We start from the raw sequence: 12,103 nt of genomic DNA on the forward strand, positions 1-12,103 counted from the left end.
TCACTCACCTAAAGGGACCCAGCTTTTTTCCGCGCCACTCCAAAAATGGCTGGTCAAGGGAGTTCCCACACGCCGCCTCAGGTAAGTTATTTTGTTCTTCCCTCACTGAAACATTGTATGTCATTAAACATGTTAGTTTATTGGACTCAGTAATGTCCGCTGTCGCTGTATTTTTCAGATATATTGCCCTCGAATGAAAAATTGAATTTACCTTGGCATAGTTAAATAACAAGAGTTCAGTACATGGAAATGACATACAGTGAGTCTCAAACTCCATTGTTTCCTCCTTCTTATTTAAATCTCATTTGTTTAAAAGACCTCCAGAAAACAGGCGAATCTCAACATAACACCGACTGTTACGCAACAGTCGGGATCATTAATATGTACGCCCCCAATATTTGCATATGCCAGCCCATGTTCCCAACATTATGAAAGGCATTAGACAAGGGCAGGCAGTATTAACGTCTGGATCTGTGCACAGCTGAATCATCAGACTAGGTAAGCAAGCAATAACAACAGCGAAAAATGTCAGATGGAGCAATAATAACTGACATGATCCATGATAACATGATATTTTTAGTGATATTTGTAAATTGTCTTTCTAAATGTTTCGTTAGCATGTTGCTAATGTACTGTTAAATGTGGTTAAAGTTACCATCGTTTATTACTGTATTCACGGAGACAAGACTGTCGCTATTTTCATTTTTAAACACTTGCAGTCTGTATAATTCATAAACACAACTTCATTCTTTATAAATCTCTCCAACAGTGTAGCAATAGCCGTTAGCCACGGAGCACAGCCTCAAATTCATTCAGATTCAGATGTAATCAATATAACAGTATACAATACTCACATAATCCGACGCATGCATGACGAACACTTTGTAAAGATCCATTTGAGGGTTATGTTAGCTATGTAAACTGTGTTTAGGCACTGTTCAAGGCAAGCGCGATCTTTTGGGGGTGTGAAGGACGAGATTTAAAGGGGCCGCACATATAAATCGGCGCGTTTATAATGATGCCCCAAAATAGGCAGTTACAAAAATGTATTTAAAAAATCTATGGTGTATTTTGAGCTGAAACTTCACAGACACATTTAGGGGACACCTTAGACTTATATTACATCTTTTAAAAACATGTGTCGTGAATTCCGTCACGGTCATAACAGGTGTAACGTTAGGCTAGTGTACAGTCAGTGAGTGCAGTTTCTCTGAGAAATACTTGTTAAAATTAATTAATAGATTATACTACTGCTTTATTAATTCATGATGCAATAGTGCTGTTTTTAATGTCAGATTTCGTCACTTGGCGGAGTTGCACTTAATTTTGCTTAATAAAATGATGCTTTAAACATAATCAATGCGTCTCATGCCAAATAACTATAGCATGTAATTTATTGTTTAAGTTTTCACTGTTTATCATTGGGTCAGTGTAGCTCAAGTGATCCAATAGTGACGTAAACAATACTGTTTCCAGGTTCAAGGCTCTATTGTTTAAAGTGTTAAACAGCAGTTTATGAGCATTAGTTATTTATAGCACACCTTTTAAACAAAGCTTTTAAACAGTTTCACTGTACTCTTCAGTCTCCAGGGTCTCGGACAGTAATATTTTAACATATTGAATTCTTATCCGTCTTTCACAGGAACCACTGATTACACAAACATTAGAACACCTCAGGTCAACAGTAAATACTGTTATAAATGGGCATCAGCTGGACCTTGACTATTTTCACCACATCCTAAATCAGGAAGTCTTTATTTTGATATCTGCCTCCACAATTTTTAAGGTGCCTCATGACATTTTGGAGACCCTTATGACTCTACAAAGAAAAGTTCATGCAGCGCTTGAACAAGAGGCCTCCCCAATTCTAATAACAGAATCTGGTGGTGGACGAGGCCGGCCTAAGTACATTGTTTCTGAGGAACTGCTGTCCCGACTCATTGACATGTCTTTACCCATTTCTTGCATTGCAAATAATTTAGAAGTCAGCCAGTCAACCATCTTCCTCCGAATGCGTGAATTAGGTCTTTCTACAAAAAATACTTATAGTACCCTTACTGACCAGGAAGTTGATGCTCCTGGCATTTTAGAAAGGATGACACAGCTGGGGTGCATTGTCAGGAGGACATATTTCGTACAACAACCTTTGTCCTTGGTCCATATTGACACCAATCACAAACTCATAAGGTAATTGTACAGTTATTTTATGTTTAAGGAAATCTAATAACTAATATTATGCAATCAAAAAAAAAAAAAAAATTCAACCTTTTTTCTTTTTAGGTACAACATTGTCATATTCGGGGGGATAGATGGGTACTCGTGAAAGGTAGGTTAATTTTAAAATGACAAAATACTAATAACAGGTAGTCTAGTCTCGTAGTTCTGCATTTTTTTTCTTCGTTTAATTTTTTTGTAATACATATTTGTATATGCCTTATCTTTGTCTTTATATAGATCATGTACCTGGAACCAGCATCTAACAATTGCTCGAGCAATGCCCTTACATTCGTTCTTAAGTCTGTGCAGAACCATGGCTGGCCTTCAAGGTAAGTTGTTTAAACTAGTTTTGCTGCTCCCCAATCCTTGTTTCTATTTTTAGTAGTGTCAAAGTCTCTTAAAGGCAGGTTGCAGGTTTTTCCACATTTTCTCCCAGTTACCTGTCTTTATATGTGGAGTGTCTGTTAATGTTCAGTGTTTGTTCATGTTTTCTTCTCATGTTTTTTTTGTTTTAGATGTTGTATTTATTTAGGGTTAGGGGTGATGAAGGTGTGGAAAATGTAAGAGTTCCAGAAACCATGTTCAGAGTGAAAGGCACAGGAAGAGGGAGCTTTATCACTGGCAAAAGCATACATAATCAAAGGTAAGAAATGAAGCATCTCATTGCTGTAAATTTGGATTTATGAAAACTATATAATAAACATTCAAGTTACAGAACTTATGAATAATTTAGCCTGAAACTACATTTGACATTTACTCACCCTTGTATTTTAAACCTGTACGACTTTATTTTGTGGAAAACCAAAGCAGAATGTTAGCAGATAAAAGTGATTTGTTAACTTTCTGCCTGACATCCCCTTTGATGTTCCACTGTACAAAAAAAAAAAAAAAATCTTACAGGTTTAAGGGTTTCATTAGTTAATACTAGTTCATTCTTCATATTCAAGTAATTATCTCTTTAGCATTTATTAATCATTTATCATTGTTCATTTCAACATTTACTTACACATTAAAATATAAAGTTGTATTTGTTAACAATGTAAGGTGGACTAATATGAACAAGGAGCGACTGTATTTTAAACTAACATTAACTGTATCGCTCAATGTTAGTTCATGTTATTTAATACATTAAAGGGATAGTTCACTCCAAAATGAAAATTGTCTAATTACTCCCCTTCATGTCGTTCCAAACATGTACGACTTTTATCTTCAGAAAACCAAGTAAGATTTTGATGACCGAATGTAATGAGAATGAACCTCATTGGTTATGCAGCACATGGAACAACTTGAGTGTGTGTAAATAGTGACAATTTTTATTTTTGGGTGAACTATCCCTTTTAACAAATGTGACTTATTGTAAAGTGTGACCAACTAAACTGATTTTTAAAAAAAATTGTTTTCCCCTTTTAGAATTGAACGTCTGTGGCGAGATGTCTGGCTTGGTGTAACACAGCTGTATTATGATGTTCTCCACAGCCTTGAGGAAGATGGTTTGTTGGACTTATCTGATTCTCTTCATGTGTTCTGTACACACTATGTATTCATCCCACGCCTGCAGCGCGACCTCCATACTTTTTCTGAAGGCTGGGATAATCACCCATTACGGTCTGAAGGTGGACTCACCCCTAACCAGCTGTGGGTTTTGGGACACATGCAGAATTCAACCCAGGATGAGGAGGAATTGCAGCTTAAATTTTTATTAAATTCTATATACTTTTGCTGTGTTGTCAAATTATTTGTTACTGTTGCTTAAAGTATAATGCAACAGTTTTCTATAATACATTTAAGAATCTGGAGCTGTTTGGAACAGACTGGGAGACATTTGACAGCGTAGATGAAGCTGGAGGAGTTCACGTACCAGAAATTCAGTGCCCACTGACTGCTGCTGCGATGGAAATTGTAAAATCAACAATTGATCCTCTTGCACCATCTGACTCTTATGGAAGAGATATTTATACATCTTTGCTTCAATATGTTAAAAGAATGTTGACAACAACACAATGACTGTCTAAAAGTTTATCTGCAGTGGACAATTAAAAAAGTTTGTACATATTCAGACATACGAAATAAGTAATCATTGTAAATGTTGTGTAGAAGAGATTTATAAAAATTTTTCGTGAAGATTTTAACACTTAATGATTTATTGTATAGAATTTCATGACGTACATATTCAGACATATGAAATAAGTAATAATTGTAAATGTTGTGTAAAAGATATTTATAATAATTTACATAAAGATGTTAACACTTAATAAAAGGAATTACGTTAAATAGATTATCCACCCAAAACTATTTTTTGTATTGCATAGAACAGAAAATATTAATGAACAATGCATTCTACAGAGCCTATAATGGGACATGGTAATGGAAAAATTGAGAGGGGATAAATTTCTTTCTTCTTCTATTATGTTGCTTTAGGTGCTCCGTAAAATGTTATTCATTACCTGTGCCTTTCCGAACAAGGTATTTGTCTTTGGTTAACATTAGGAATGTGTCCTATTATTTTAAAAAGAAATTATCCTAAGGAAGACAATTTTACTCTACTGCTAACAAAAGGCACTTAAAAAGCTGACCTATGCTTTCTACTTAGACATTATCAAATGATTCAGCATGCCTTACAGCCATTTTCATAACAAATTTAAAGTCATGAAATGTTTAAATTTGCATGCGCTGACAGATGAAAAACAAATAGTGTGAGTTGTGTCACAATTGTGGGATTACAAATTTGTACTATGTTATATCTAAGTTCCAATGTAATAGTATATGAACTGAAAACTTTATGTACATTGTGTTTTACATTTTGAGGTAAAGATAATGACATTCTAAAGGAGATCAAGGCAGTCAGCCCAGGTGTCTGAGACACTAACCTTTTGTCTTTATGCACCTCCTGACCATTTGACATGACAAGCTCAAGTTACAGCTGTGCTTTTGTCTCTATGATAATGTAAAGGTATGGGCAATACTGTCAGACTGTTTGGATTAGCACCTATGCATTTGAATGACACAGTTATGCTGATTAGATCATGGCTGGGAAATGTAGGGAATGGGCTGATTTCCTGCGCTGCATTTGCATGCATTGTTTAGTTTTTCTCCACCTCTACTCTATGTATCCCTCCCCCTTGAATGTATATAAACTTCAATGTACACTGCCTTAGTTAGATTTTGGATGACCACAGTGACGCACAACGTGTTTCTCAATAAAGAGTAACTTCTGCTTCAAGAGATCCCAAAGTCTCCTGGTCTATGCTTCTGAGATTGCCAACAACTCCTTCATTCATTTGATTTGTTCAAACGGCTGATTCATTCAGGAATGAAGTAAATGGCTCTCTTTATGAGTGCACCACTAAATCATTGATTCACCCGATTTCATTCAGAAACAAAACACTGTTTAATAACAACATCATACTTAATTAAAAGCAAAACATTTATAATAGTTTTAGATAAATGACCATATTAATAAAAAAAACATGCTCTAGAAAGTGACAATGATGTCCATACCGTGAATGAAAGCTTTACAAAAATTGCATATAGTTTAAGTAGAAATCTAAAATCTCAGAGTTTTTCTCTAAGTGAGATCTTTCCAGCAGGATTTGTGAGTCTGAGACGGGGAGAGTTTTCAGTTTCTGCACATAAATCTGTTACATGTTAAAGATCTAAATTACTTTCTTACAATGAATGTTATCATAAAATCAAACCATGTTTCATGGTTATCGTCAAATTAGTGTTGTCAAAAGTACCGGTACTTCGGTACCAAGTCGGTACTGAAATTTTGAAAATGTGACGATACCAGCATTTCTGTAGTACCGGTAGTACCGAGAATCCGGGTATATTCGGTACCCACTGATAGGACTGTGCAAGTATTTACGTGAATATGACACGAGTGAAGCACAAAGCTTTGTTTACAGAAGAAATAATAGGTTAGCAATTAAATGGGACATTGCAGCCATGGAAACATTTTGCTTCATGCAGAATGAGAGAGGTGCGTGAGTCCATACATTTAAGCTTCGTGTTCTGTTTTCCGAATCGCGATCTGGTCACCTGATTATCAGAGAATTTAACAATATTCTATTAGTTATTCCACTGAACATGGAATCTCTGTTTCTTTTCCTAAATCTTCACTCACGCAGGGGATTATAACGTTTCTTTCGTTCGCATTTAGACCTGTTATAGGCTATTCGCATTCTTTACTGTGGTAAAGTAGAAAAAACACCATAGGACAGAAACTTTTTTGCTTGCACGTCAATTTCTATTTAACACAGTTTGTGCTAGTTATTAGATTTTATAAGGCGCGTCAAGTTTATTTGTTTATAGCGCGTTTCACACGCCAGTGATTTTTACTTTCGTTTTCTGTGACAGCGCTAAATCAAACATAGCCTGAATGTCTGAAGATAAAACTCGCTCTTCGGACCTTTTACAACAAGTGTCAGTTGTTTGTAACATCAGGAGATAACATGAAGATATTATTAAAGAGAAATGGTCCTTTCCTGCTCGTGTCCCACATCCCTCTCAAAGAGCAGAGCAGTCTAGCTATATCAAAGTAATAACGGGACTTTGGCTATATGACGCGTCTTTGTGTGGAAATAAAAAACGAATGCTTTTTGAAATAATATTTAACTTTCTTATTATTTAGGTTACCATTATTTACCGACATTTATTTGTTTTACAGGTTGTAGTGTGTTGTTTCACTGACGGAATAGCTAAAATATACACGCACGTCTGTTACCCCTGTTGAAAAAACGACCGTATGCTGGTAAAGTAGATTTTGAAGCTGGTATGCTGGTTTGAGCTGGTTTATGCTGGTCCAGGACCAGCTTAGGACTAGCATGGACCAGCAGGACCAGCATTTGACCAGCATACAGCTTCAAAACCTACCTTACCAGCTTATGCTGGTTTTTTTCAACAGTACACATGTTTGAGCATTTATTTATTATTTTTTTATATATATATTTCAAAATGTATTTCATTGAGGTAGCCTATATATACACACACAAACACACACACTCCAAATCATATTTAATGCTTTTAAAATTGGCTATATAAAATAGTAAAATAGTTCCAATAGATTTTTCTGTGGTACCGAAATTGGTACAGAGAACCGTAAAATTTTCATGGTATCGGTACCGACTACTGGAATTTTGGTACCGTGACAACACTACGTCAAATCATACAGGTGCTGGTCATATAATTAGAATATCATCAAAAAGTTGATTTATTTCACTAATTCCATTCAAAAAGTGAAACTTGTATATTATATTCATTCATTATTACACACAGACTGATATATTTCAAATGTTTATTTCTTTTAATTTTGATTTTGATTATAACTGACAACTAAGGAAAATCCCAAATTCACTATCTCAGAAAATTTGAAAATTACTTAAGACCAATACAAAGAAAGGATTTTTAGAAATCTTGACCAACTGAAAAGTATGAACATGAAAAGTATGAGCATGTACAGCACTCAATACTTAGTTGGGGCTCCTTTTGCCTGAATTACTGCAGCAATGCGGAGTGGCATGAAGTCCATCAGTCTGTGGCACTGCTCAGGTGTTATGAGAGCCCAGGTTGCTCTGATAGTGGCCTTCAGCTCTTCTGCATTGTTGGGTCTGGCATATCGCATCTTCCTCTTCATCAGAGAACATAACTTTGGACCACTCAGCAGCAGTCCAGTCCCTTTTGTCTTTAGCCGCTTCTGGTGCTGTCTGTTGTTCAAGAGTGGCTTGACACAAGGAATGCGACAGCTGAAACCCTTGTCTTGCATACATCTGTGCGTAGTGGTTCTTGAAGCACTGACTCCAGCTGCAGTCCACTCTTTGTGAATCTCCCCCACATTTTTGAATGGGTTTTGTTTCACAATCCTCTCCAGGGTGTGGTTATCCCTATTGCTTGTACACTTTTTTCTACCACATCTTTTCCTTCCCTTCGCCTCTCTATTAATGTGCTTGGACACAGAGCTCTGTGAACAGCCAGCCTCTTTTGCAGTGAACTTTTATGTCTCGCCCTCCTTTTGTAAGGTGTGGGTGTAAGATCGTCTTTTGGACAACGGTCAAGTCAGCTGTCTTTTCCATGATTGTGTAGCCTACAGAACTAGACTGAGAGACCATTTAAAGGCCTTTGCAGGTGTTTTGAGTTAATTAGCTGATTAGAGTGTGGCACCAGGTGTCTTCAATATTGAACCTTTTCACAATATTCTAATTTTCTGAGATACTGAATTTGGGACTTTCCTTAGTTGTCAGTTATAATCATCAAAATTAAAAGAAATAAACATTTGAAATATATCAGGCTGTGTGTAATGAATGAATATAATATACAAGTTTCACTTTTTGAATGAAATAAACTTTTTGATGATATTCTAATTGTATGACCAGCACCTGTAGTTATTTAGCAGCAGTTGATGAAGATGTGTCATTAGTGTTTGTTTTTGTGTTATTTGTTTTTTATCCACGTCATCTTTTGAGAAATAACAGTATTGTCTTTCAATTAAAGTCAGTTTATAGGATTTTCTCACATATCCTGACTCCAATAATCAGTTTCTAACAGCAAACACTCAGAATAAAGTGAGATGATGTGAATGTCTTGTTGAATGAGTGTTGATAGTCTGAAGATCATCAATATTAACAGAGAAACTGGTGAAAACACTCTTTATTTCATGTCAATAGTTGCTGTTTTCACCTCATTTTTTATGCTGATGTCTTCAGATCTGCTGTAAATTGACACTTAAAGCTCATTTCATTGTTGTCAACAGACAGAGTATTTGTTGACTACATATATGTACAATTATTTTTGTCTTTATGTGTAGAACTGTTTTCCTTACCATTATCCATATTTGGAATAATTTAGTTACATTATATTGTTATCATTTATATATCAAAAACAAACCCTGTAACTGATATATTTTTTATTTTGGTCAGATCGGCTCCTCCCACACTGGGATTCATCATCAGTGAAGCTCCTCCCACAGTAGTCACACAATCAGTGAAGCTCCTCCCACTGGAATGCATCAATAAATGCTGGGATATTCCCATTAAAGGAGCATCAGGAAGAGCTGAAATCTGCAAAGGCTGAGTTTATTAAAGAGGACAGAGAGAACATGAGTGATCCAGAACCCTGCAGAATGAAACACACTGAAGATACTGAAGAACAAAGAGGTTGGTGTTTATTCTTCATTCATTCATGATGCTGAACAACATTCATATTGGAAAGATTAAACTACACATTTAGATATGCAGTTAATCTAATATTCAACAAATGATCAGTAAAGTGAGATTTGAAAAATTTTCATATCGATTGTCAATATCAGGTCAAAATGCAGATTATTTTACATTTATTTTATATCTGGTTCAAAATTTGCAACAATGTAACCAAAATTTTAGACAAGCTTCAAAATAAAAAAAATAGTAATATCAGTAAACACCAAACTGTATCAAGTAAATTCACTTTCCAGAATGGCTGACAGTGTTGTAAGCTTGATTTAAGCAAAAGCTGATTTATAGTTACTGATAAAGTTGTATTTTTCATAAAATGTAGGAAGTTATTCATAGTTATATAGATTATTCTTCTTACAAGTAACTTTGGTAACAGGGTTGAATGTGATCAACACTGTACAGTTTGTGTAAAAATGAGACGATGGATTGAGATTATTTTCTTGTCCTCCCATCATGCTGTAGAAAGAGCCCAGATGATGTCACTTCCTGGGCATCACAGTTTTAAGATGAGGAAAATTCATAACAGGGTTGAGGGTCAAAATTCAGTTGAGTTTGTTTTCAGTGTCCCACATTCACATGTGTGGAAGTCTGTGAAAGAAAAAGTGTGACCAACCCTTAATCATTAAAGTTTTAGTAAAATAAATATCAATCTAAAAGTTGGTGTCAAAATATGGCAATAATTGTGTCATTCATTAAAATATGTAATAGTTCTCACTACAGAAACAAGGTGATTTGACTATAATGTTTTAAATATAATAATTGCTTCAGGGACATATAATAAATATATAAAAAGGCATCAAAGTGTTCAGAATATTTCATAGCAGTCGTCTACTTCAGTACATGAAGGTTCACTTTTATGTTTTTTCACTTCATAATCCTCATTTTGAATCACTTTAATATACTGAAAATTAACTTTTTTTTGTAATTTCAGACTCAGAGCTGATGGAAGTGAAGGAGGAGAGTGAAGAACTGAGTGAAGTGGAGGAGGAACATCATGACAAACCTGGAGAAAAACCTTTGAGTCGCTCAAAGACTAAAAAGACTTTTCTAAAGAAAAGAGCCAAGAAATCTTTCACCTGCACTCAGTGTGGAAAGAGTTTCTCAAACAAACAACATCTTAAGGTTCACATGAGAATTCATACAGGAGAGAAGCCGTTCACATGTGATCAATGTGGGAATAGCTTCACACAAAGAGGACATCTTATAGAACACATGAAAGTTCATACAGGAGAGAAGCCATTCACATGTGATAAATGTGGGAAGAGTTTCATGCGATCATCAAGCCTTAAAGAACACATGAGGATCCATACTGGAGAGAGACTGTTCACTTGTGATCAGTGTGGAAAGAGTTTCACAACAAAACGAAGTCTTGAGATTCACAGTGCAGTTCATACCGGAGAGAAGCTGTTCGCATGTAATGAATGCAGCAAAACGTTTCTCTGGGCATCAAACCTGAAGAAACATCTGACAGTTCATACAAAGGAGAAGCCACATTCATGTTCTGTGTGTGGAAAGAGTTTTTCACTGCTATCATATTTACATGAACATGAGAAAATACACACTGGTGTGAGAGAGTACATGTGCTTTGAGTGTGAGAAGACTTTTACTACAGCAACCCATTTAAAACTACACCAGAGAATTCACACTGGAGAAAAACCTTACAAGTGTTCATACTGCGACAAGAGATTCAGTCAGTCATCATATCTGAAAACACATGAGAGGATCCACACTGGAGAAAAACCTTACAAGTGTTCACACTGTGACAAGAGATTCAGTGATTCATCATCACTGAAAACACATGAGAGGATCCACACTGGAGAAAAACCTTACAAGTGTTCACACTGTGACAAGAGATTCAATAAGTCATCATCTCTGAAAACACATGAGAGGATCCACAGCAGAGAGAAGCCGCACACATGTGATCAGTGTGGAAAGAGTTTCACTATTAAAAATCACCTGAAGATACACATGAAGATCCATGCAGTGGAGAAACCACATCACCACAGTCTGAAATCATGATAAGTAGTTCATCTTTATGTGCTGAACAACAAAGTAGTTTCCTGCTTGGAAAATCTAAAACTTCTCCTGAAACTACAACAGAACGATCAAATCACTGTTAAAACAGACTGTATGGATTTTTCCCTCAAGGTCAGTGTGACAAACTAGTGACTTACACTTAGTGAACAAACTGCCATGTTTCTATTATTGTCATTTACAACATAATAAAATGAATGAATGAATAAATGAATGAATGGAGGCATTTATAAAAATAACCTAAATATCCTAAAAACTGATTATTAACTTGTTGTTGCTCATCTTCATTTAATCCATGATAAATCTCCCACCATCATTCCTTCGATCTTCTGCAGTAGTTCTTGCACCTGAATGTCTGATTTACTCTTGATATTGCAACAGTAAAATCATCCTCCACATTCAGTCAACAGCACAGTCTTTCAGTTTAAGATGTTCATCAATGCCTGTTCCAGATCCTCCAGTTCATCTCCATGTGTGAACAGAATCATGATGCACTTCTGAATTCCAGTCCTCGGGACCCCTTGCTCTGCACATTTTAGGCTTGTTCGAGATGCATCGGCGCTGCGCAGACCGATCGGCATATGACATCAAAGTACCGCGAGAGTGATTGGAGAGCATTCAACACCTATGCTTTTGAATCGCTCTCG

At 35.9% G+C, this 12,103-nt stretch overlaps 1 protein-coding gene and 1 long non-coding RNA gene across 2 annotated transcripts; both read left to right on the top strand.

Annotated features, from left to right (window-relative positions):
- Window positions 1–1,150: 1,150 nt before the first annotated feature.
- On the top strand, window positions 1,151–5,774 carry LOC125243853. Its single transcript, XR_007179150.1, has 5 exons — window positions 1,151–2,187; window positions 2,281–2,326; window positions 2,455–2,546; window positions 2,733–2,860; window positions 3,628–5,774. It is a non-coding gene; the product is annotated as an uncharacterized LOC125243853 (long non-coding RNA).
- A 3,115-nt stretch (window positions 5,775–8,889) lies between these two features.
- LOC125243423 (gastrula zinc finger protein XlCGF52.1-like) lies at window positions 8,890–11,983 on the top strand. The gene is made up of 3 exons (XM_048153079.1): window positions 8,890–9,365; window positions 10,390–10,779; window positions 10,864–11,983. Exons 1-3 carry the CDS (start codon window positions 9,308–9,310, stop codon window positions 11,439–11,441), a joined length of 1,026 nt encoding a protein of 341 aa, XP_048009036.1. The 5' UTR covers window positions 8,890–9,307; the 3' UTR covers window positions 11,442–11,983.
- Window positions 11,984–12,103: the final 120 nt, after the last annotated feature.

Source organism: Megalobrama amblycephala, linkage group LG1 (assembly GCF_018812025.1).
Source record: "Megalobrama amblycephala isolate DHTTF-2021 linkage group LG1, ASM1881202v1, whole genome shotgun sequence".
Classification (NCBI taxonomy): Eukaryota; Metazoa; Chordata; class Actinopteri; order Cypriniformes; family Xenocyprididae; genus Megalobrama; species Megalobrama amblycephala.